This window comes from Oncorhynchus masou, chromosome 22 (genome assembly GCF_036934945.1).
Source record: "Oncorhynchus masou masou isolate Uvic2021 chromosome 22, UVic_Omas_1.1, whole genome shotgun sequence".
Taxonomy (NCBI): Eukaryota; Metazoa; Chordata; class Actinopteri; order Salmoniformes; family Salmonidae; genus Oncorhynchus; species Oncorhynchus masou.
The window spans coordinates 19,823,011-19,849,271 of record NC_088233.1 but is presented as its reverse complement, the minus strand read 5'-3'; the positions used below and the strand labels follow the sequence as shown (position 1 = coordinate 19,849,271).

General features: G+C 42.3%; 1 protein-coding gene across 1 annotated transcript in view; it reads left to right on the top strand.

The window, feature by feature from the left end:
• The first annotated feature begins 1,090 nt into the window (after positions 1–1,090).
• The window catches only part of LOC135509156 (protein O-mannosyl-transferase TMTC2-like), a 182,829-nt gene continuing 157,658 nt past the window's right edge, over positions 1,091–26,261 (top strand). Inside the window, exon 1 of the mRNA XM_064929567.1 lies at positions 1,091–1,501. Coding sequence (XP_064785639.1) covers positions 1,419–1,501 — 83 coding nt within the window. The 5' untranslated portion in view covers positions 1,091–1,418. The remainder of the gene's footprint in view (positions 1,502–26,261) is intronic.

Here is a 26,261-nt window from a genome sequence, read left to right as displayed (position 1 = left end):
TTTCTTTAACACAATTTAACTTCAAATGATCTCCTGAGGTAGCAGAATAAACTCCACTCCATGGTGAAGGACGTTTGTGATGTCGGTGGTTGTATTTGATTCATGTTTATTGAAAAAGTATGGAAATAAAGAAAGGCACGCAAATACTAAGGAAGAACACAGGTACAAGGTTGGCGTTTCATAATTTACATTTTTAAAGTATTGATTTTGGGCGAATCGATGTAGTCGGAGCAAGATTCCACAACGTCTTGTCTCTGCTCCACTCCGTTGGTAGAGTATTCTAATCAGAAACTTCGTTCAACATGGAGTGGAGTTTAGTCTGCTAAGAATATTGTTTGTTCTTTTTTTTATTGGACTATTTTTTCTGCCTCAGGTTTATTGCAATTTAAGTGGAGTGTTTTGCCTCTGAAGACAAGCCTCAATGGAATATTTACTACAGGGTTAACGTGTCGTAACACTTTAGAGAAGACATCTGTCAGTTCACATTCTCATTTCTGACATACAATCCTTAGTCTCTAATCAAATGTCTGTTGATTGGTTATTTAAGAGTAATGAACAACAACCATTATGCCATTTCAGATGTTATAATCCAGTAATCAACAGACATTTGAAGCCTGAATAACTCATATTTTGTATCCTTGTAGGCAGTAGTTCTATTCAATTAGTTTCAAATTATATTTATATAAAAAAAATGGTTTCAGCAGAGGGTAGATCAAACCTAGTGTTTGTATGCCTGGCGCAGTGTGGCTCGAACCAAGTACTGTTTATAGCCTACTGCTCGGTTTAAAACCAGATTATGCGACTATGCTGTGTATACAAAGAGCTCCCCAGAGGTTGGAAAAAACACGCGCGACCGGTGTCACTGTTCCTTTAAACCAAGAATGGCATATTCACACTCATAATGGGCTATATAATCACGGCTAGAATACACATAGAAAACTACGGGGGATACCAGCGGTTCGCAATCAAGAGGTGTGCCATCACCATGCAGTCAAACCTAATCTTCAAATCATTAGCATCCTTTCTTCTATTCACTGTTGGGAGGAGGGGCATCGCACATGCGCAGAATATCCTTTGAACCACACGCGGCTCAATCACGACGTTTATCCAGCGGACCACTCACTATGCATCATAGGAGCAGTCTTGTAGGAAAGGCGTGCAAATGCAGTTACAGAAACCGTAAATGCTGGCCGTTTTGCTTTATTTCGTGTCGGATCAAAACTGCCCTCCTCTAGCTCAAAATGGGTTAGAAGGAGGATGCCTGGATTATCCACTTTCAACACTTTGCGAGGATGGGGAATTGGAATTTCTGTTTTCGTAGAGACTTCTTGACAAAGACGGAAAGAGAGAATAGAGATCGGATTTGAGATCTATCTCCACTGTTCTTCGTTTTCTTTTCTTGTTTTCTTTTTTGAGAAATGATTGCAGAATTCGTGTGCAGCGCTGTGGCTTTGGTCCTCTATGTCAACACTCTGGGCGCTGATTTCTGCTACGATGACAGGTACATGATTGCATGACAGATGACGCCCGCCTCCGATGGCATTGCTGTTCTGCCCATATTGTCATACAACACAATGGTTTTGCATAATGGTAGTTTATTGCTTGGCATAGTAGGAAACGTGTTCACATTTCTATACAACATTTCGCGGTAGCGTAAGGAATGGCGGGCCGAGGGAGGGTGACTTCTGTCAGCTCCGTGTTGGCGGCAAAGGTCTTGGTAAACAGCAGGTATAGCTTGCCAGTACACAGTGTCACTGCATAAAGTTTGAATCCTGAGACGATAATACATTATTGCAGGCGAAATTAACCTAACCCTACAAAATTATTATGGGAGTAATTTGATACGTTGTATTCCATAATCACCATGTCCATGGCACATCACTAAAATAAAACCGTTATCATGACCAAGTCTTTTCAAATTACATGTGAACCAGTCGTATTTGTTAGGTGCTGTACCGTCCCGAGAAACAGGTGAATCATATTTAATGAATATCATTATTCTAACAGACAATAATGATTGATGATCCTAAACAAATTAAATAAGCCAACCCTGTTTTAAATAGGCAATAGGACGTCTTAAAAACAGCGTGCTTTATTAGGCAGATTAAAACATTGATCAATTCTCAAGTGGTTCATGCTCCATTGAAAAGCAACGGTCTTAAAAGTAGAGATGCGTTCAGTTCAGTCTGTTGCCGTCTGGGCTGCACCGTGAAAATGTATCTGCCTCCAGGGAAACAATATTTCTCCCGGGCCAAACAGATTTAAGTACCTGTAAGGAATGAAGATCTTAACACAAAACCTAAGCACTTTTCTTTTACCAACTTCTTACTGCTATAGACCTACTGCTGGGCATTTAACCCGCTATGGCCTCAGTATATTAGCTTGGTTGATTTATTAATTGATTGATTAATAATTTAAATATAATGTTTTAACTTGTAATGCCTGATGTCTAAATGTACACCAGGTTTTTAAAACTAACCTGGTGGTCTATGATAAGCAAGTAATGCAGTGTACTACATAGGAGGCTTATACTGTAATGCAGATGCCAATGTATTACACTTCAATCATTTGGTCAATAGCCTAACTGCTTATAAAAGGTTTGATACATGCAGAATTAGAGCCATCATTGTTATGTATTTGGACAGCTATGGCCTATAGGAAATTAAGTTATTAGTATAAGTGCTACTGTTTCTATGGATGCATTGAGACCATTAAAATGTAGCCTGGGGATGCTGTTCAGTGAGCGTAAATCTACTGCACTCATGCCAAGTGGTGTGTTGATGTTTATTTTTTTGTTTTTTAATGTTTTTTTCCCCCACATACACCAGATAGGCACACTGAAATGTGTTGTTTTACAGGGTCAGCCATAGTAGTGCGGCGCCACTGGAGCGAATGAGGGTTAAGTGCCTTGCTCAAGGGTACATCGGCAGATTTTTCACCTTGTTGGCTCGGGTATTCGAACCAGCGGCCAAAGTTTCATTGTAATCTTATAGCCTACATTTTTGTGATGGAGTCATAAACTTATACAGGAGTATATGCCTTTGTACTTTGTGCTCAGGACACACCATCACTCATGTGACAGCAGTGGTGTTCAGTTTTCATAAATCTTCCTGGGAGTGGCTACAATGTGGAGAGGGTTAAGACTACCACTGACTGCTGCAGGACCACTGAGATGTGTCAGTGTACACATTCTACATTTCAGCCTCCAGGTTGTAGTGTGTGTGTGCGTAGCACGCACCCCCATGTGAATATAATTTTAAACTAATGGCCATTGTAATAATAGTCTATCTTATGACAAACCCACTCTTTTACTGTACTGAAGCCCAAAACATATCAACTGCTATTTGTTTCTGAGATATCACATACTAACTATCCTTGTTCAGGCTTGTACAGTATTTAATTAGTAGTTATTAGTGAGGTGGTATCCTGACTTCTTAACATGTGATTTGCCTGGAGAAGATGTGGTATAATGATGGGGAAAGGGGCTTACTGATGGCTGATATTATATGTGTGAATAAGAAGCTTTATCTTTATCAAACCGTGAGCTCACTTTTTGGGGAGAACTGAATTTAAACCATAAACCTTAAAACTGTCTAATAAGGATCTTATCAGATTGGATATCACTCTTTAGATTAATATTTGAGGTAATTTCAATGCAAATTGGTTTGCACCTTCTAACATGACAATATGTTATCTATACCTTTAGGCTACATGTAGTTGTGCACTTAACAACTGAATTTCTTAAATTCTAAATTGCAAGGAATCAAATATGGATATTCTGTCTCAATGTGTAATACATCCTCCTCTCGAAATTCAGAAAGCAATTTTGTACACGAGTTGAGAAACTGTTTTGATTTAAATATTTCATGATTCAAAGTTGAAATCCAATGTGGCAGTTGTGCATTGATCATGGCCAGGAGCACCAAGGGTGACTGACAGCATGCCACATGAGGATTTCACATCCATCTACTCTTGGAGTCTTGTTGCTCAGGAATACATCATTATACTGTTCTTGTTACTTTCAGTTGTATTCTTGAGAAAATAGCGCCTACAAGAATGGAGTGCTCTGCCTTGCTTTAATGAATGTAGGGTTTGCTGAGTCAGATCTCTGTCGGAAAAACCTGATGAAAGGTCACTGGTTTTACTGGTTAATTTAAGTCACCTGCCACATACCAGTTGTTATTAATTGTAACTTGTCATGGTCTAAGTTAACAACACCGTAACTACATGTTTTGTGCAATGTGTTTGCTAGCCTAGCACCGAAGATAACTTTTCTATGGAGGAATGGAGGGGCCTCACAAGGCTTTCTTCTGTCAATGCTTTCACCACCACCACCACACCCAACTCCCTGCACAAACAGCCCATCCTTGAGGAGTGGACAATTACTCCATTATGTGATGTCAGAATGACTTCTGGGAGTTCTCCATCTGGGCACGGTCATCATTATCACACAGAGCCTTGACACCTGGATGACAACATAGTGAGTCATATGTCATACGTGTTGTTCATATCTCTGTCTATAGCTATAATCCTGAGACCTTTACCACCAATAGGAGTGAATAGGTTTGTGTCAGGAGAAAAATATTGCCCAATTTCATTCTCTGAATTGCTATGAACCTGTCCAGATGCGTTTGATGTATGACCCTGCAGAAAAAGAAAGGGTCTGCTCTCTGCAGGTTTTGTGAACATGGCTTTGGCATTAGCTGCATCATCAGCATTATTGTTGCTGATTTGGATTTATGTTGCAAAAACATCCGTGATTTTGTTTGGATGATACTGAACTGAATCAAAGGGAAATGTGGAGGACAGGAGTAGGAAAATAAAACTGTTCTCCTGTGTCAGCCATGAGGGAGTTGATCAACTTAATGTCTTCTTAGAAAACAGATATAGAGATTTCTTTTTTTCAGAAGTCCTAGGCCTACACCTACACGCTCTTCTCTGAAATATTGTTGACAATTTCATGATGAAATGAGAGCGTTGATCTGAAAGCACTATACCCTTATATCACTATATATATCACTATATTGTTTGAGTTACATTATCTCCGGAAAGTATTCAGACCCCGTGACTTGACCCCTTGACTTTTTCAACATTTTTTTAACGTTACAAAAAATCCTCAATCTACACACAATACCCTATAATGACTAAGAGAAAACAGGTTTTTAGACATTTCTGCACAAAAACCTTATTCATACCGTTCAAAGGTTTGGGGTCACTTAGAATGTCTTTGGTTTTTGAAAGAAAATACATTTTTTTGTCCATTAAAATAACATCAAATTGATCAGAAATACAGTGGAGACATTGCTAATGTTTTAAATTACTATTGCAGCTGGAAACAGCTGATTTTTTAATGGAATATCTACATAGGCGTACAGAGGCCCATTATCAGCAACCATCACTCCTGTGTTCCAATGGCATGTTGTGTTAGGTAATCCAAGTTTATTATTGGGCAGTATTTCATATTTGGATGAAAAACGTTCCCGTTTTAAACAAGATATTTTGTCACGAAAATGTTCTCGACTATGCATATAATTGACAGCATTGGAAAGAAAACACTCTGACATTTCCAAAACTGCAAAGATATTATCTGTGAGTGCCACAGAACTGATGCTACAGGCGAAACCAAGATGAAATTTCAAACAGGAAATGCCCCAGATTTTGAATGCGATGTGTTCCAATGTCTCCTTATATGGCTGTGAATGCGCCAGGAATGAGCCTACACTTTCTGTCGTTTCCCCAAGGTGTCTGCAGCATTGTGACGTATTTGTAGGCATATCATTGGAAGATTGACCATAGGAGACTACATTTACCAGGTGTCCGCCTGGTGTCCTCCGTCGAAATTATTGTGTAATCTCCAGCTGCATGCACATTTCCATTTGGTTCAGAAGAGAAAGTCAACTGCCACGAATGATTTATCATCGAATAGATATGTAAAAAACACCTTGAGGATTGATTCTAAACAACGTTTGCCATGTTTCTGTCGATATTATGGAGTTAATTTTGAAAAAAGTTCGGCGTTGTAATGACTGAATTTTCGGGGGTTTTTCTTAGCCAAACGTGATGAACAAAACGGAGCGATTTCTCCTACACAAATAATCTTTTTGGAAAAACTGAACATTTGCTATCTAACTGAGAGTCTCCTCATTGAAAACATCCGAAGTTCTTCAAAGGTAAATTATTTTATTTGAATGCTTTTCTTGTTTTTGTGAGAATGTTGCCTGCTGAATGCTAGGCTTAATGCTATGCTAGCTATCAATACTCTTACACAAATGCTTGTGTAGCTATGGTTGAAAAGCATATTTTGAAAATCTGAGATGACAGTGTTGTTAACAAAAGGCTAAGCATGTGAGCCAATATATTTATTTAATTTTATTTGCGATTTTCATGAATAGTTAACGTTGCGTTATGGTAATGAGCTTGAGGCTATAATTACGCTCCCGGATACGGGATTGCTCGTCGCAAGAGGTTAAAAGGCTAATTGATCATTAGAAACCCCTTTTGCAATTATGTTAGCACAGCTGAAAACTGTTGTTTTGATTAAAGAAGCAATAAAACTATCCTTCTTTAGACTCGGTGAGTATCTGGAGCATCAGCATTTGTGGGTTCGATTACAGGCTCAAAATAGCCAGAAACAAAGAACTTTCTTCTGAAACTCGTCAGTCTATACTTGTTCTGAGAAATGAAGGCTATTCCATGCAAGAAATTGCCAAGAAACTGAAGATCTCGTACAACGCTGTGTACTACTCCCGTCTCAGAACAGAGCAAACTGTCTCCAACCAGAATAGAAAGAGGAGTGGGAGGCCCCGGTGCACAACTGAGCAAGAGGACAAGTACATTAGAGTGTCTAGTTTGAGAACCAGACGCCTCACAAGTCCTTAACTGGCAGCTTTGTTAAATAGTACCCGCAAAACAGCAGTCTCAACGTCAACAGTGAAGAGGCGACTCCGGGATGTTGGCCCAACAAAGTACTGAGCAAAGGGTCTGTTTTCCCTGTTTTTGCTTTGTCATTATGGGGTAATGTGTACACATTGATGAGGGAAAAAAATATTTAATCAATTTAAGAATAAGGCTGTAACGTAACAAAATGTGGAAAAAGTCAAGTGGTCTGAATACTTTCCGAATGCATTGTATCTCTTGTCATGGCTAGTATGAAATGCCTTGCTCTTCTTCAACAATGCTGCATGGCACACTTCTCTTTCTCAGCTAAAATGTTATCTTGTTAGGATGGTGATGTATATAAATGTGTGAATGACACACATAGTTTGTTATTGAGGACAGAGACTTCCTGAGCGTTGCTGTGGCCTGACAGGGGGATGCAGTCAAAGCTTGTAGCACTGCAGTCGGATGATGTGGTCTGGGACTTGATGACCAGAGTGCCAAATGCTTCAGGTCATTGACACACAAGGCTTCTTCGGTTGGGGAGAAGCAGTGGAATACCGAAATTCCTAGACTTTTTTATGATAAAGTAGGGATATGTGGAATATAATTAGAATCATATTGTTACAGATATAAAGCACTGCTTAGAGGTAGGATGATTATTTTTTTCCCCCAACATGTTGTTACTTAATGTTCAGAATGGATTCATGGTCCATAGTTCTTGCCTGCCTGTCCAGTAATCTGTTATAAATAAACCTTGACATGGTGTCTTCCACGTATCGCATTAAGGAGTGGTTGAGTGGCTCAAACTGTAATGAATCACTATGTTTGATGACACGTCATTATGTAGCTTTCTGTCAATTAACAACCTCTGCCTCTTATAGTGTAGTCAGAGTGCTGTGTGTATGTGTGTGTGTTTAAAGTTTTATTGTCATGTGCACAAGTACAGTGAAATGCCTTCCCTGCTTGCTCTTTCCCAGCAATGCAGTAATCAATATCAGTAGAACTATAAAAAATGTAAAGTAGAACAAAAACACACCAGAAATAAGAAGAACACAAGAAAGTAAGTACACTATATACAGGGCCAGTTCCAGGGTCAGTAGCTATATACCAGGCCAGTTCTAGGGTCAGTTCTTTCAATGGTGGCCTAGGAACAGTGGGTTAACTGCCTGTTCAGGGGCAGAATGACAGATTTGTACCTTGTCAGCTCAGGGATTTGAACTTTCAACCTTCTGGATACTATTACAATGCTCTAACCACTAGGCTACCCTGCCGCCCCAGCTATATACAGGTTCAGTTCTAGGGTCAGTAAGCTATATACAGGTGCAGTTCCTGGTACAGTAAGCTATATACAGGGTCAGTTCTAGGGTCAGTAAGCTATATACAGGTGCAGTTCCTGGTTCAGTAAGCTATATACAGGGGCAGTAAGCTATATACAGGTGCAGTTCCAGGGTCAGTAAGCTATATACAGGGACAGTTCTAGGGTCAGTAAGCTATATACAGGGTCAGTTCCAGGGTCAGTAAGCTATATACAGGGTCAGTTCCAGGGTCAGTAAGCTATATATAGGTGCAGTTTCAAGTTCAGTAAGCTATATACAGGGTCAGTTCTAGGGTCAGTAAGCTATATACAGGGTCAGTTCCAGGGTCAGTAAGCTATATATAGGGTCAGTAAACTATATACATGGTCAGTTCCAGGGTCAGTAAGCTATATATAGGGTCAGTAAACTATATACATGGTCAGTTCCAGGGTCAGTAAGCTATATACAGGGGCAGTTCTAAGGTCAGTAAGCTGTATACAGGGGCAGTAAGCTATATACAGGTGCAGTTCCAGGGTCAGTAGCATATACAGGCGCAGTAAGCTATATACAGAGGCAGTTCCAGGGTCAGTGCCAATACAATATTTACAATGTGCAGGGATACTGGAGTAGTAGGGGTAGATATGTATGGGGGTAAAGTGACTACTCATCAGGATATATGATAAACAGTAGCAGCAGCGTAAATTATGATTGTATGTTAGTGTGTGTGTAGACTCAGTATGAATATGTGTGCGTGTTATGTGTGTGTGAGAAAATTAAGTGTGTCCGTGTTGGTATCTGAGTGTGTGTAGTGTGCATAATGTCAGTGTAGAAATAAAAACTAAAACAGAAGGGTCAATGCAGATAGTTTTTGTAGAAATGTTGTTAGTCTGTGTGTGTGAGTATGACCTATGACCTATCTACTCTCCCCCTCCTGGGTTGTCTGTCCGTGTAAGGTTGCTTGAGCCCTGTAAATAGCCTTGGCTGGCCCTGGTTGGGTTTCTGTGGTACTGCTGTCTGGACTCTGCTCTGCTTTGCTACAGCCCTGCCTGTAGTGTCCATCTAGTGGGATAGAATGGACCAGCCCAACCCCAGCCTGCCCCAGCCCGCCCCAGCCCAACCCCAGCCCGCCCCAGCCCCAGCGCAGTGGTAATGTAACAAGCCCAAGAACCCAAGGGCGTCAACCTAACAGTCTGAGTATATCTCCCTCAGTCTCTCCCAGTGCCCTGTAATTAGTGGAAGCATCCAGAGTGGGGTGGATACACGGACGGCGGACAAGGCGTGCAGGACCTCCCGCTCTAATCTTCCGTCGGCCGCCGCCAGATGGTCACATTTGAGAAGCGTTGAGGGTTTTTCTCCCCTGTGCCCTCGGGTTTGAGGTGGAGTCAAGAGGAACATGTTCAGTGCAATCAGGATGGCGATGTCAGTGTTTGCCAGATGTCAGATAGTCTGAGCGATGAAGCCATCTAAGAGGTCCATGTGAGAGGAGTCCCTTGTATTGTTCACACATTGACACCTGTTATTTTTCCATGTGCTTTGAGATTTCTTTGAACGTCATTAAGACTGAAGAGTTTTGAAATGTTCTCTTATTTCAATGGTTTACAATACAATACAATGTCCTTCCATTCTATTATTATTACTATTATCTCTTGCGACTTCCAGTTATTGAGTTATGCAGTTATTGTTCCCTTAATGCAAATGCTGAGAAGTTGGTTTCAATTGTGATCAGACATATGATTTCTCATCTACAGTCTAAAAAGATCAGCACAGTTCTGATCAAAGATACATGGGTTGACTTCACTTAATAACTGTATTTTCCAGCAGACATGAAGATGTGATTTTCACTCTCGCCGCAAATGCGAGTCTAAAAAGCTTTCAATATTTGTTGCTAAAAATACTATTAATAAGAGGTTGCAGTATGTTGTGCATTGCTTCAGTTTCCCACAAACCCACATAATTACTTGAAACATTTTAGCCTTGGATACGATCAGTTCACTTTTAGGTCATGGGAAACAGTTGACTAGATACAATGCACATTTTCCTAACTGCCAATAACCTCTGAATACGATTTGAGGAGACCTTGTTATTTCACTTGACAAACTGACTTAATTTAAAGGCACTGGACCTCAGTCCACATTTCCTGAGCTGTGGAAGCAAGAATAGCTCAAATACATGCAATGAGTTTCCATTGAAATGAACAATCGAATCGCATAACATGTGGAAACATTTGTTCAATATTCCAAGTTTGAACATGAGAATGTGTTGTGTTGATGCACTTTACAGCACATAATCAGGCTCAACGTGGAATGACAGGAAAGGAGGGAGGGTTTAGGGTTGCACGTCACACAGCAACACTGTTAACTAACTAAGGGCTATTTTTTACTGCCCTTCTTATCTGGGTCACTGCCTCTCTCAGTGACTGTCAGCATTATTACATGTGATGGCAGCTCCCACAGGGTGATCTGGTGTGACCCTGCCGCGCTGAGGTGAACTTTCTCAGTCATAATCCCTCTGAGCTCTCACTGTCTAAGCACTGCTTCAGGTGATCAAAACTGGATTTGGTTTGAAAAATCAAGGGCGTTGTGAAGAGTAATAACCTTTTGGGTAGGTATCTGCTCTGTAATAACATATTATATATTTTTACATCATTTCAAAGTTACATATCCTTACATATCCTCTGTAACCTTACGTATCCCAGTATCTCTACATTAATCTTCTGCACATCTATCACTCCAGTGTTTAATTGCTAAATTGTAGATATTTCGCAACTATGGCCTATTTATTGCCTTATTTCCATAATCATACTACATTTGCACACACTGTTTATAGACCTTTCCATTGTGTTATTGATTGTACGTTTGTTTTACTCCATGTGTAACTCTGTGTTGTTTGTGTCGCACTGCTTTGCTTTATCTTGGCCAGGTCACAGTTGTAAAATGAGAACTTGTTCTCAACTAGCCTACCTGGTTAAATAAAGGTGAAATAAAATTAAAACATTTAAAAAATGTATCACTGAAGGTTAATTCAAAACAGTTATTAATTAATTATTGATGGCATTTAACATAATGAAGGTGTTGCTTAGATGACAGCATATAGCCATAACCACCATGGTCCAGATGGTGTCTAGACGTAGGTCTTAAGATAGAGGTCTTACCCTCCCTCTGTCTCCAGCTATTTGTGATGAGCTGCATCAGCATGGAGAACGTCTAGAGGTTGAAGGGATCAAACTCCCCACGGCTTTGATTGCTGGAGCTGACTGGTATCGGCCATGGGAGAAATTGGATAGACTTGGCCCATTCTGCTGCCTCTGTGATTGCCTTGGCAGATGATTGTCATGTGTGAGTTGCAGTAGGAATAGGGTGAGTGTGGGTTGGTCTGATCAGTCACTGCCCACCGGTTCATGAAAGACCCTGTGCACAGACCGACAGCCTCACAGTCAGTGGTCCTAAATGTAGCAGGATGCTTTGTAATCATCCTACAGGCATCCACATAAATGAGATGGGCCTTATGTAGTTGTCGGGTTTACTGCTCTGTGGTGGACAGCATTAAAGAACACATGAAGCTTGGTCAAAGAGTAGAACCCTTGCAGCACACTCTCCACGATATCTGAAGAGAGGCCCCCCGCAGTAAAGGTTTGGTGTAGTGTAGGGATCATCAACAAGATTCAGTCGTGAGCTGATTTTTTTCTTTAGCAGATGGTAAGGGGGCCGGAACTTAATTGATAATAATATGTAGACTGCAAATTGACCACAAGAACCCCAAACAGATATAACATTTGACTAAAACATAATCATTTTAAACCTTGCTTACATTTGTATAGAATCACATATACAGTTGAAGTCGGAAATGTACATACACTTAGATTGGAGTCATTACGTTTTTCAAACACTCCACAAATTTCTTGATAACAAACTATAGTTTTGGCAAGTCGGTTAGGACATCTACTTTGTGCATGAAACAAGTAATTTTTCCAACAATTGTTTGCAGACAGATTATTTCACTTATAATTCACTGTATCATAATTCCAGTGGGTCAGAAGTTTACATACACTAAGTTGACTTTGCCTTTAAACAGCTTGGAAAATTCCAGAAAATTATGTCATGGCTTTAGAAACTTCTAATAGGCTAATTGACATTATATGACTCAATTGGAGGTGTACCTGTGGATGTATTTCAAGGCCTACCTTCAAACTCAGTGCCTCTTTGCTTGACATCATGGGAAAATCAAAAGAAATCAGCCAAGACCTCAGAAAGAAAATTGTAGACCTCCACAAGTCTGGTTCATCCTTGGGAGCAACTTCCAAACACCTGACGGTACCACGTTCATCTGTACAAACAATAGTACAAGTATAAACACCGTGGGACCACGCAGACGCCATACCACTCAGGAAGCAGTCTGTCTCCTAGAGATTAATGTACTTTGGTGTGAAAATTGCAAATCAATCCCAGATCAACAGCAAAGGACCTTGTGAAGATGCTGGAGGAAACAGGTACAAAAGTATTTATATCCACAGTAAAACAAGTTCTATATCGACATAACCTGAAAGGCCACTCAGCAAGGAAGAAGCCACTGCTCCAAAACCGCCATAAAAAAGCCAGACTACGGTTTGTAACTGCACTTGAAAACAAAGATCGTACTTTTTGGAGAAATGTCCTCTGGTCTGATGAAACAAAAATAGAACTGTTTGGCCATAATAACCATCGTTATGTTTGGTGGAAAAAGGTGGAGGCTTGCAACCCGAGGAACACCATCCCAACTGTGAAGCACGGGGGTGGCAGCATCATGTTGTGGGGGTGCTTTTGCTGCAGGAGGGACTGGTGCAATTCACAAAATAGATGGCTTCATGAAGGAGGAAAATTATGTGCATGCATCTCAAGATATCAGTAAGGAAGTTAATGCTTGGTCGCAAATGGGTCTTCCAAATGGACAATGACCCCAAGCATACTTCCAAAGTTGTGGCAACATGGCTCAACAAAGTCAAGGTATTGGAGTGGCCATCACAAAGCCCTGACCTCAATCCTATAGACAATTTGTGTGCAGAACTGAAAAACCGTGTGGGAGCAAGGAGGCCTACAAACCTGACTTAGTTACACCAGCTCTTTCAGGAGAAATGGCCCAAACCTATTGTGGGAAGCTTATGGAAGACTACCCGAAACATTTGACCCAAGTTAAACTATTTAAAGGCAATGCTACCAAATACTAATTGAGTGTATGTAAACTTCTGACCCACTGGGAATGTGATGAAAGAAATAAAAGCTGAAATAAATCAGTCAATCTACTATTATTCTGACATTTCACATTCTTAAAATAAAGTGGTGATCCTAACTGACCTAAGACAGGGAACTTTTACTAGGATTATATGGAAGGAATTGTGAAAAACTGGGTTTGAACGTGTTTGGCTAAGGTGATTGTAAACTTCCGTCTTCAACTTTATCTCTCTATTACGCATAGGAATACTTTGGAACAGGTTTCCATAATTAAAATGACTTGGAGTTGATTTGCTGGTGTCTTTTACAGTCTTTTATGCTTCCCCCCCCAAAAACTAAAATCTTTCTCTCTCATATACAGTGGGGCAAAAAAGTATTTAGTCAGCCACCAACTGTGCAAGTTCTCCCACTTAAAAAGATGAGAGAGGCCTGTAATTGTCATCATAGGTACACTTCAACTATGACAGGCAAAATGAGAAAAAAAATACAGAAAATCACATTGTAGGATTTTTCATGAATTCATTTGCCAATTATGGTGGAATATAAGTATTTGGTCACCTACAAACAAGCAAGATTTCTGGCTCTCATAGACCTGTAACTTCTTCTTTAAGAGGCTCCTCTGTCCTCCACTCGTTACCTGTATTAATGGCACCTGTTTGAACTTGTTATCAGTATAAAAGGCACCTGTCCACAACCTCAAACAGTCACACTCCAAACTCCACTATGGCCAAGACCAAAGAGCTGTCAAAGAAGACTGAATCTGCAATAGGTAAGCAGCTTGGTTTGAAGAAATCAACTGTGGGAGCAATTATTAGGAAATGGAAGACATACAAGACCACTGATAATCTCCCTCGATCTGGGGCTCCACGCAAGATCTCACCCCGTGGGGTCAAAATGAACACAAGAACGGTGAGCAAAAATCCCAGAGCCACACAGGGGGACCTAGTGAATGACCTGCAGAGAGCTGGGACCAAAGTAACAAAGCCTACCATCAGTAACACACTACGCCGCCAGGGACTCAAATCCTTCAGTGCCAGACGTGTCCCCCTGCTTAAGCCAGTACATGTCCAGGCCCGTCTGAAGTTTGCTAGAGAGCATTTGGATGATCAAGAAGAAGTTTGGGAGAATGTCATATGGTCAGATGAAACCAAAATATAACTTTTTGGTAAAAATTCAACTCGTCGTGTTTGGAGGACAAAGAATGCTGAGTTGCATCCAAAGAACACCATACCTACTGTGAAGCATGGGGGTGGAAACATCATGCTTTGGGGCTGTTTTCCTGCAAAGGGACCAGGACGACTGATCCGTGTAAAGGAAAGAATGAATGGGACCATGTATCATGAGATTTTGAGTGAAAACCTCCTTTCATCAGCAAGGGCATTGAAGATGAAACGTGGCTGGGTCTTTCAACATGACATTGATCCCAAACACACTGCCTGGGCAACGAAGGAGTGGCTTCGTAAGAAGCATTTCATGGTCCTGGAGTGGCCTAGCCAGTCTCCAGATCTCAACCCCATAGAAAATCTTTGGAGGGAGTTGAATGTCCGTGTTGCCCAGCAACAGCCCGAAAACATCACTGCTCTAGAGGAGATCTGCATGGAGGAATGGGCCAAAATACCAGCAACAGTGTGTGAGAACCTTGTGAAGATTTACAGAAAACGTTTGACCTCTGTCATTGCCAACAAAGTGTATATAACAAAATAACTTTTGTTATTGACCAAATACTTATTTTCCACCATAATTTTCAAATAAATTCATTAAAAATCCTGCAATGTGATTTTCTGGAATTTTTTCTCTCTCATTTTGTCTGTCATAGTTGAAGTGTACCTATGATGAAAATTGCAGGCCTCCCTCATCTTTTTAAGTGGGGGAACTTGCACAATTGGTTGCTGACTAAATACGTTTTTGCCCCACTGTACATATTCAGTACCAGTCAAAGGTTTGGACACACCTACTCACACCTACTCATTTTCTTTGTTGTTACTATCTTCTACATTGTAGAGTAATGGTGAAGTCATCAAAACTATGAAATAACACATATGGAATCATGTAGTAACCAAACCAGATAGCCTAACATTCTCCTGCAAAATGTCTTGATTAACATGGAATTAATTTTTCTGTCGATAATAGCAAGCTGTCCAGGCCCTGAGGCAGCAAAGCAGCCCCAAACCATGATGCTCCCTCCACCATACTTTATAGTTGGGATGTGGTTTTGATGTTGTTGTGCTGTGCCTTTTTTCCTCCACACATAGTGTTGTGTATTCCTTCCAAACAACTCAACTGTAGTTTCACCTGTCCACATCCAGGTGCACTTTTGCAAACTTCAGACGTTTTTTTTGGACAGTAGTGGCTTCTGTGGTGTCCTACCATGAACACCATTCTTGTTTAGTGTTTTATGTATTGTAGACTCGTCAACAGAGATGTTAACATATTCCAGAGATTCCTATAAGTCTTTAGCTGACACTCTAGGATTCTTCTTAACCTCTAGCGCCGAGCAATCCCGTATCCGGGAGCGTAATCATAGCCTCAAGCTCATTAGCATAACGCAACTTTAACTATTCATGAAAATCGCTAATTAAATGAAATAAATATATTGGCTCACAAGCTTAGCCTTTTGTTAACAACACTGTCATCTCAGATTTTCAAAAAATATGCTTTTCAACCATAGCTACACAAACATTTGTGTAAGAGTATTGATAGCTAGCATAGCATTAAGCCTCGCATTCAGCAGGCAACATTTTCACAAAAACAAGGAAAGCATTCAAATAAAATCATTTACCTTAGAAGAACTTCGGATGTTTTCAATGAGGAGACTCAGTTAGATAGCAAATGTTCAGTTTTTCCAAAAAGATTATTTGTGTAGGAGAAATCGTTCCGTTTTGTTCATCACGTTTGGCTAAGAAAACCCCCCAAAAATTCAGTCATTACAACGCCAAACTTTTTCCAAATTAACTCCATAATATCGACAGAAACATGGCAAACGTTGTTTAGAATCAATCCTCAAGGTGTTTTTCACATATCTATTCGATGATAAATCATTCGTGGCAGTTGCCTTTCTCCTCTGAACCAAATGAAAAGTGGACGCAGCTGGAGATTGCTCAATAATTTCGACGGAGGACACCAAGCGGACACCTGGTAAATGTAGTCTCTTATGGTCAATCTTCCAATGATATGCCTACAAATACGTCACAATGCTGCAGACACCTTGGGGAAACGACAGAAAGTGTAGGCTCATTCCTGGCGCATTCACAGCCATATAAGGAGACATTGGAACACAGCGCATTCAAAATCTGGGGCATTTCCTATATGAAATTGAATCTTGGTTTTGCCTGTAGCATTAGTTCTGTGGCACTCACAGATAATATCTTTGCAGTTTTTGAAACATCAGAGTGTTTTCTTTCCAAAGCTGTCAATTATATGCATAGTCGAGCATCTTTTTGTGACAAAATATCTTGTTTAAAACGGGAACGTTTTTTTATCCAAACATTAAAAGAGCGCCCCTTATATCGAAGAAGTTAACCTCATTGAGCATTCTGCGCTGTGCTCTAGCAGTCATCATTGCAGGACGGCCACTCCTAGGGAGAGTAGCAACAGTGTTGAACTTTCTTAATTTATAGACAATTTGTCTTACTGTGGACTGATGAACAGCAAGGCTTTTAGAGATACATTTGTAACCCTTTCCAGCTTTATGCAAGTCAACAATTCTTCATCTTAGGTCTTGTGAGAACTCTTTTGTTCAAGGCGAATAGCAAACTCAAACGTTGCGAGTGTTTTTTATAGGGCAAGGCAGCTCTAACCAACATCTCCAATCTCGTCTCATTGATTGGACTCCAGGTTAGCTGACTCCTGACTCCAATTATCTTTTGGAGAAGTCATTAGCCTAGGGGTTCATATACTTTTCCAACCTACACTGTGAATGTTTAAATTATGTATTCAATATAGACAAGAAAAATACAAAACTTTTTGTGTTATTCGTTTAAGCACACTATGTTTGTCTATTGCTGTGACAGATGAAGATTAGATACAATTTGTTGACCAATTTATGCAGAAATCCAGGTAATTCCATAGGGTTCACATATTTTTTTTGCCACTGAATGCATGTGAATATATATATATATATATATATATATATTGCTTAGACAACTGCGGGGGACAAATAAAGTCAACCGCGGGCCCCCAGTTGGGGAACCCTGGTGTAGTGTTCCCCCCCATCAATAGACATGGGTCTCAGATCATTTGATTTCATGTGGGTGTATCAGTAATGGGTCTAGACAAGGCCTTGGATTTCGAGGGCCCGTGTTGGCTAAAGGGTCTAATACCGTGTTCCAGCACGGGTTGCCGAGCTCTCTTCATATTAATGGGATTAACGGGTTGTCGATGAAGGGGCGAGTAAAGAACCCAATCCATGAGAAACAAAAACTCCCTTGTTGCCTATATCGAACAAGAATGCTGTCGTTCGCCGTTTCAATAAAGGAGACACTTTTTTCAGTACCGCCATCTCGGTGGCCTTGTTTCCCCGTAACACGGGACATTGGCACATTGTGATAAGACTGTGACATATCCTGGTCCAGGCCTGTGCCTTTGTGCATTGTAAAGGGACTGTGTGGGTCTCACTATTCTCCCTGGACCCAATGAAGGTCCTCATTTGTCACAGAATTAAGGCCCTGGTTGTGTCGGCCGTTGTTTTGGACGGACAGTGAAATAAGACCTCACTGTTGGGGCAGAGAAAAGATGCGGCACCTTTGTGGAACAACTTGTCAGAACCAATCGGGTCAGCTCTTTGTGGGTGGATTGGGTGTACGTGCCTGGTTTAATGTAGCCTACTTAATGGGAGTTCAGTGTTGCGATGGCCAACTGAAGCTGTTCTGCTGTGTCCACTCAGCAGTGGGTGGCATGGCTGTGGGATGGATGGGTGTCTGAAGAGTTGAGAAATAAAGTCACCTGTGATAAAATTGTAATCTATTTTACAAATCAACTTTTCTCAGTCAGTGAATGTTCTCTGTTGGAGATACACTCAGCTTTTGCCAGTGCTACAAGATACAGGTGTTGGATTTCTTTGAGGTTCTGTTATTATTGTGGTCGTTTTAAAATATGATTGTATCTTGTTTTTCCTAAACCTGGAGAGTGAGTCATATGTAGGACAGGGGAAACTGTGGTTAGTTATATTTAGTTGCTATAGTGTTGGCATACCAGGCTCTCTCCACAGATCCTTACTGTCTTACTGCTGAGGTCATGCATGGTTTGTTACAGCAGATGAGAAAGATCAGGCCAAGGTGTGTTTTGAATACTAAAGTAATTTGATGGTGATTTGTGGGTAGATAGGCTGTGTGGGAGGTGCCTGCACTGAGGCCCAGAATACTCTTCCCAGTAGTGGGCCTATGCTGTACCGTACTTTATGTCATCCAGGTTTGTCTGAGTACCCATCTCAGGTTGTCACAGTACATCTCTAATTGTTACTGTAAAGGCAGAGCCCTCCCAACATAGTGCTTTGAATACATGTCACTCTGCATCGTCCGGCAACCTTTGGGACCCTTTAGGGCAGTGGCACGTATTGACATCCAGACGGTACAGTCTTTACTGTACAGTATATCATTTGTCTCAAGTGGGTGAAGAACAGCTTGGAAGTGTGACCCCCAACCTTTCATCAAATTGCTACTTTGAGAAAGGGGAAGTTGAATCCACTCCAACACTGTAATCTCAGCCCTCTGGGGCTTTTCACCAAGTGGTTGTGTGGGATATAGAATAATGAAACCTGAGATGTTGCAGGGTTAAGTCATGGCTATTGAAGCTGGAGTTAACTAACATCCCCCTACTTTTCATTCTTTGCTCAGTCTGACTCAAGCTGGCTGTTATTTTAACTTCTGCTGAGCAGTGAGGGTTTCATCAACCCTACTTCTGTTTTGGCAATAACTGTGTTTTTGTGTGCATGTTGGACGATTGCATATGGCATTATTTGCACAACAAGTAACAACTATGGTAATGAAATTTAGTGTGTAATGGATTTTATTCTAATTCCAGTTTTCCTGGCTCTGAGAGGAAGACAAGTCTGACATTTCTCCAGATGGAGAAAGACTCATGTTGTATTGTATTTCACATTTTCATCCAACTCTCTCTCTCGCTCTCTGTCTCTCACCATCAAACTTCTTTCTGTTTAAACAGAAAGTATTTCATTAAGACTTCAACAGTGAGTCAGCGATAGACAGTGTCAGTCCACCCACTGTTTGAAACATTTCTACATTTGCTTCCCGTCGTTTATTTTGGCTGTGTGTTGACCCTTAGGATCGCAAACCGTAACATTTATTATAATCTTTGAACTTGGTATATATGATTTTCCCCCTCTGCCGATCAAGCCAAGTGAGGTCTTCCTCTCCGACGCATGGAGGGTGCACGTGGTGTGTGACAGAGGTTATTTTTGGTCGGTGAGGAAGTTTGGGGTTCTGAGAGAGTGTGTGCAACTGTTTTTACTTCATGGGCCCTGAGGTTTGAGAAGCTGAAGTAGAGTGCTGTTAGCTCATCTGACAGACTAATGAGACTTCCTAAATGTAATCTCTAGAAAAATAAAGGATTCAATCTGGAGGGGGAGAGACATTAGGAAAAAGGCTGATCTCTGTCTGTTAGTTCATGCTGCGAAAAGAAGGCATTGGGCTATCTGTTCTGACCATAAACTCCTGCAGTCTATAAGGAATTGACTTAAAGGACTTTTACCTGACGGCGTCGACACCACCTCCATATTTAGCACAGTCAGGTCAGTCGCAAGTTAAAATCATCAGGCTGTCTAATTATGAGAAGTTTAAGTCAATTCCTCCTAATACTGGTTGGTGTTTTATGTTCTGCTTGTCTTTAGTGTGAGCGACTGGTGTAAAAGCCGGGGCTCCTCTTCAAGTCGTTCACATCTGAGCGAGAACTCTTGAAACAAATTGTCGCTCAAAAACTTCAAGGGCCCCTCTATCTACCTCATCAGGGGTCATTTGGACCAACATTCCAGGATTGGTAATGTAGGGTGCCTGTCACTCTCTCTGATTGATGTGACTGAGTACTGGATGGATGCTAACTAGCGCAGCCTGTCATTCTCAGGTTGGTGCCATGTGTGCTCCCAGGCCCCCAGGCTCTTTGTTCGAACAGAATAGATTGACACCATTATCTGTCAGCTCCCTCAGGAATGCTCCCATGCAGCTCAGCTATTGTCAATTGCCTGACAATCATAGAGGCACTACAGGCTGACATTATGGGGTTATTGATTTCTGTTGATGAGTAAAATTGTTGGTCACAGTTTGGCAGTGAGACACCGATGGCTGGTTCTCTTTGGGAGATTTTTGACATTTTATTAATTCATCCCCAGTTTGACAATAAAGGGTATCCATAATGGAAAATAATGGGTTTTAGCGTCTCTTGCCTGCAATGTCACAGAGCCATACTTTATGTATTATATATACACCCTGGGTCTGGATACTGTCTCAAAATGGCGTGTGCACTTATTTATTGATGAATGGAGCCAAGAAGCCACTTTTTTGACTAGCACAAGGAAATGAAAATGCACTAAAAGGACTCTCCTATATCTTCTTAATGTCTGATCCATAGCATGTGGGGCCTGCTGACACACAGAGATCTGAGGTGTGTCTGGAGATGTGGTATATCTCACCCGCTGGGTGCTGTATTGGGAGAGGCGTCTGGGAGTAAACCATGGGAGTGATTGATACTGGGTGTCATGAAGAACAGATGAACTAGCAGGACCCATGCTCTGTGTTTGTCTGCTCAATGAGCTTTTCATTTTGCGGTAATGACTCAATGAACAAAGATAGGGGTCTCTGGTAATCAGAAGTCGTAGGAAATAATGCTACCAGGTTCTGTTTCCATTTCCCAGGGTGCACTGTTGTAACACGTGTCCGTTGCGTCTGATAGAATAATCTTGTGGTGAGAAAAGAGTTGAAATACGTGTTTGTTGGACATGGGTGAGACCCAATGAAGTGAAAGCTTTCAAAAAGACATTCCGGTGACGTTTGTTTGTTTGTTTCAATTTATAGTTTTTTTTCATCGCAGTAGTGCCCCACCACTTTCATTTTGATGTCTTGCTTCCAGAAGTGATAGCAAGCTGTGCTTCCGAAGCGCTTGCTCTTTTCAAAAGCGAACAGAAAGTGAACACTGGAGACATCTCGTCTGAAAATACCTAAATTACACAAGGCGAAATAACAGTCATCCTTGCTTACTGGAACATTGGGCTCGTCCCCTTCAAAATCTAACAAAAGAAACCATGATTACAATGAATTTCTGTTACTCTGCACAACATCTCTGATTGATCAAAATCTTTCAAACAAGGCTGGGCTATAATTTAGCCCATCACTTTGTGTGATGCTATTCATGCAAATGTCACATCTGCAGCTTGATTGCGATACATTTATGTCAACTATTGTCGAGCCCAAATTTTTCTTGGTGTTTGACCAGGAGTCCTGCAGCAACTGGGTCTGTCTTTGGCAGCCTGTGTTTGAGTGAAACATTTGACTAATTACTGTTTTGGTCTCTGTATGCAGAATCTGGCCTGATGTGAAATACAACGAGGCTCAATAATGCACGGAAGACGAGTATTACGGTTGGAAGCTGCCAATGGTCGCTTGATTTATCCACATCTGGGAAAGAGCTGTTAGACGTTAAACATTAGTTTACATGAATTATCCTCCCCTTTTTTTGGCCATTGTTGTTGTACCTTAGGTTTATTCTAGGACAATTGGCGGTTGGTTCCATGCAGGTTTGCATTTACACAACTTAAGATCTTGGCCCTCACCCTGCACAATTACAATCCCTCAGTTGTGTGCCGTGATTAGCTGTTCTTGCTCTCCATGACACACTCAACACTAGTCAAGGCCAGCTGTTCCATTAGCCTAAAACAATTCACTTGATCAAAAACCTTCTGTGCAAATACCACAATGCTGTTGTAGTTCTTGACCTTATGGTTCCACTGTGGATGATACCACTGTAGTGTCAGAGCTCATGCACTGTTGGAGAGCATCTACAGCTCTGCTATAATCATCGAGAAGGTTCTCGTGTCAGTGAAGAGGGATTCTGCCTTGCTTCAGGAGTACTGTGCTGCTTTTCCTATTTCCGGCTTTGATTAATAGTGGAAAGAGCTGTTTAAAATAACAGTTTCTCTTGGAATATATATCCTCAGAAGCCATCGGAGCTCATGGTTTTTCACAGTATAACATTTGCCCCCTTGTGGAATGGTTGTCAATGTTAAATATCAACTAGTTCAGCCCCATTACATTCCCTTTAATCATCATATTGGGCCGGATAATCTCTTGTGTGGGACAAGGCAGTAAGGGCATGGTAGGCGGCATCTGCACTGGAAAATCAGAGCTTGGTTTGAGATTGGCCGTAGGTCCACTGCACTACCGCATGTGCTCACTACAGTGTGTGTCTCAGCAATGATGCAGCCGCCCGTAATCAAAAGCAGATTTTGTGTGTTATGCAAGTCCTCTCCAAACCCCTGCTGATAAGGCCTTGTGGTGGATGTCATCTCACATGAAAGTTTTCATGTTCCTTTTTGTATTGAGCTTTTCTTCTCTCAAAGTGAAGAGCATGACACACAGACGATTTGGCATTCTGAAATGTTTTTCTCATGAAGGCATTTATTTCCTCTGTGTGCAAGTTCTGGAGATATTAAACAATGAAACCCACCGAAGCTTTAATTATTTGCAGATTTGTCTGACTTAGGAGACTTTGTGGGAAAGTGTTAGGAGATTCACAGGGGATGAGGCAGCTGTTACAGAACTAGATCCTCACTAAACCAGATAAGGGGCTAAAACACTCTAGAGGCACAGGGGTTGAGAAGCTCTTTATAACTCTCCTGTGGTGTGCATCTATTCTCTACAAAGGCTTATACAATACATTGGAAGACAAGGTACAGTAATTGCATTTCTATGAAACAGGAACATCACAAATCCTCATTATCATTCAACTCAGGGTTAGAATCCAGTTTTATCTGCAGGAACATGCCCATATGAATGACAGAAGCCTGTTCTGCTGCCATGGCTCAAACCTGAGGATGAGCCTAAAAGGGTCAAAGAATCAATCCTCAGATCGCTGGAACCAGAGGCAAAATGTTGCTCCACTTTCTAACAGCGTTCTATTTGGACACCCAGGTTGACCAAGCACAGGGAGGTGTACAAAGCTCTGACAGTGTTCTATTTGGACACCCAGGTTGACCTAGCACAGGGAGGTGTACAAAGCTCTGACAGCGTTCTATTTGGACACCCAGGTTGACCTAGCACAGGGAGGTGTACAAAGCTCTGACAGCGTTCTATTTGGACACCCAGGTTGACCAAGCACAGGGAGGTGTACAAAGCTCTGACAGCGTTCCATTTGGACACCCAGGTTGACCTAGCACAGGGAGGTGTACAAAGCTCTGACAGCGTTCTATTTGGACACCCAGGTTGACCAAGCACAGGGAGGTGTACAAAGCTCTGACAGCGTTCTATTTGGACACCCAGGTTGACCAAGCACAGGGAGGTGTACAAAGCTCTGACAGCGTTCCATTTGGACACCCAGGTTGACCTAGCACAGGGAGGTGTACAAAGCTCTGACAGCGTTCTATTTGGACACCCAGGTTGACCTAGCACAGGGAGGTGTACAAAGCTCTGACAGCGTTCTATTTGGACACCCAGGTTGACCTAGCACAGGGAGGTGTACAAAGCTCTGACAGCGTTCTATTTGGACACCCAGGTTGACCTAGCACAGGGAGGTGTACAAAGCTCTGACAGCGTTCTATTTGGACACCCAGGTTGACCAAGCACAGGGAGGTGTACAAAGCTCTGACAGCGTTCTATTTGGACACCCAGGTTGACCTAGCACAGGGAGGTGTACAAAGCTCTGACAGCGTTCTATTTGGACACCCAGGTTGACCTAGCACAGGGAGGTGTACAAAGCTCTGACAGCGTTCTATTTGGACACCCAGGTTGACCAAGCACAGGGAGGTGTACAAAGCTCTGACAGCGTTCTATTTGGACACCCAGGTTGACCTAGCACAGGGAGGGTGTACAAAGCTCTGACAGCGTTCTATTTGGACACCCAGGTTGACCTAGCACAGGGAGGTGTACAAAGCTCTGACAGCGTTCCATTTGGACACCCAGGTTGACCTAGCACAGGGGGGTGTACAAAGCTCTGACAGCGTTCTATTTGGACACCCAGGTTGACCAAGCACAGGGAGGTGTACAAAGCTCTGACAGCGTTCTATTTGGACACCCAGGTTGACCAAGCACAGGGAGGTGTACAAAGCTCTGACAGCGTTCTATTTGGACACCCAGGTTGACCTAGCACAGGGAGGGTGTACAAAGCTCTGACAGCGTTCTATTTGGACACCCAGGTTGACCTAGCACAGGGAGGTGTACAAAGCTCTGACAGCGTTCCATTTGGACACCCAGGTTGACCTAGCACAGGGGGGTGTACAAAGCTCTGACAGCGTTCTATTTGGACACCCAGGTTGACCAAGCACAGGGAGGTGTACAAAGCTCTGACAGCGTTCTATTTGGACACCCAGGTTGACCTAGCACAGGGAGGGTGTACAAAGCTCTGACAGCGTTCTATTTGGACACCCAGGTTGACCTAGCACAGGGAGGTGTACAAAGCTCTGACAGCGTTCCATTTGGACACCCAGGTTGACCTAGCACAGGGGGGTGTACAAAGCTCTGACAGCGTTCTATTTGGACACCCAGGTTGACCTAGCACAGGGAGGTGTACAAAGCTCTGACAGCGTTCTATTTGGACACCCAGGTTGACCAAGCACAGGGAGGTGTACAAAGCTCTGACAGCGTTCTATTTGGACACCCAGGTTGACCTAGCACAGGGGGGTGTACAAAGCTCTGACAGTGTTCTATTTGGACACCCAGGTTGACCTAGCACAGGGAGGTGTACAAAGCTCTGACAGCGTTCTATTTGGACACCCAGGTTGACCAAGCACAGGGAGGTGTACAAAGCTCTGACAGCGTTCTATTTGGACACCCAGGTTGACCAAGCACAGGGAGGTGTACAAAGCTCTGACAGCGTTCTATTTGGACACCCAGGTTGACCTAGCACAGGGAAGTGTACAAAGCTCTGACAGCGTTCTATTTGGACACCCAGGTTGACCTAGCACAGGGAGGTGTACAAAGCTCTGACAGCGTTCTATTTGGATACCCAGGTTGACCTAGCACAGGGAGGTGTACAAAGCTCTGACAGCGTTCTATTTGGACACCCAGGTTGACCTAGCACAGGGAGGGTGTACAAAGCTCTGACAGCGTTCTATTTGGACACCCAGGTTGACCTAGCACAGGGAGGTGTACAAAGCTCTGACAGCGTTCCATTTGGACACCCAGGTTGACCTAGCACAGGGGGGTGTACAAAGCTCTGACAGCGTTCTATTTGGACACCCAGGTTGACCTAGCACAGGGAGGTGTACAAAGCTCTGACAGCGTTCTATTTGGACACCCAGGTTGACCAAGCACAGGGAGGTGTACAAAGCTCTGACAGCGTTCTATTTGGACACCCAGGTTGACCTAGCACAGGGGGGTGTACAAAGCTCTGACAGCGTTCTATTTGGACACCCAGGTTGACCAAGCACAGGGAGGTGTACAAAGCTCTGACAGCGTTCTATTTGGACACCCAGGTTGACCAAGCACAGGGAGGTGTACAAAGCTCTGACAGCGTTCTATTTGGACACCCAGGTTGACCAAGCACAGGGAGGTGTACAAAGCTCTGACAGCGTTCTATTTGGACACCCAGGTTGACCAAGCACAGGGAGGTGTACAAAGCTCTGACAGCGTTCTATTTGGACACCCAGGTTGACCAAGCACAGGGAGGTGTACAAAGCTCTGACAGCGTTCTATTTGGACACCCAGGTTGACCAAGCACAGGGAGG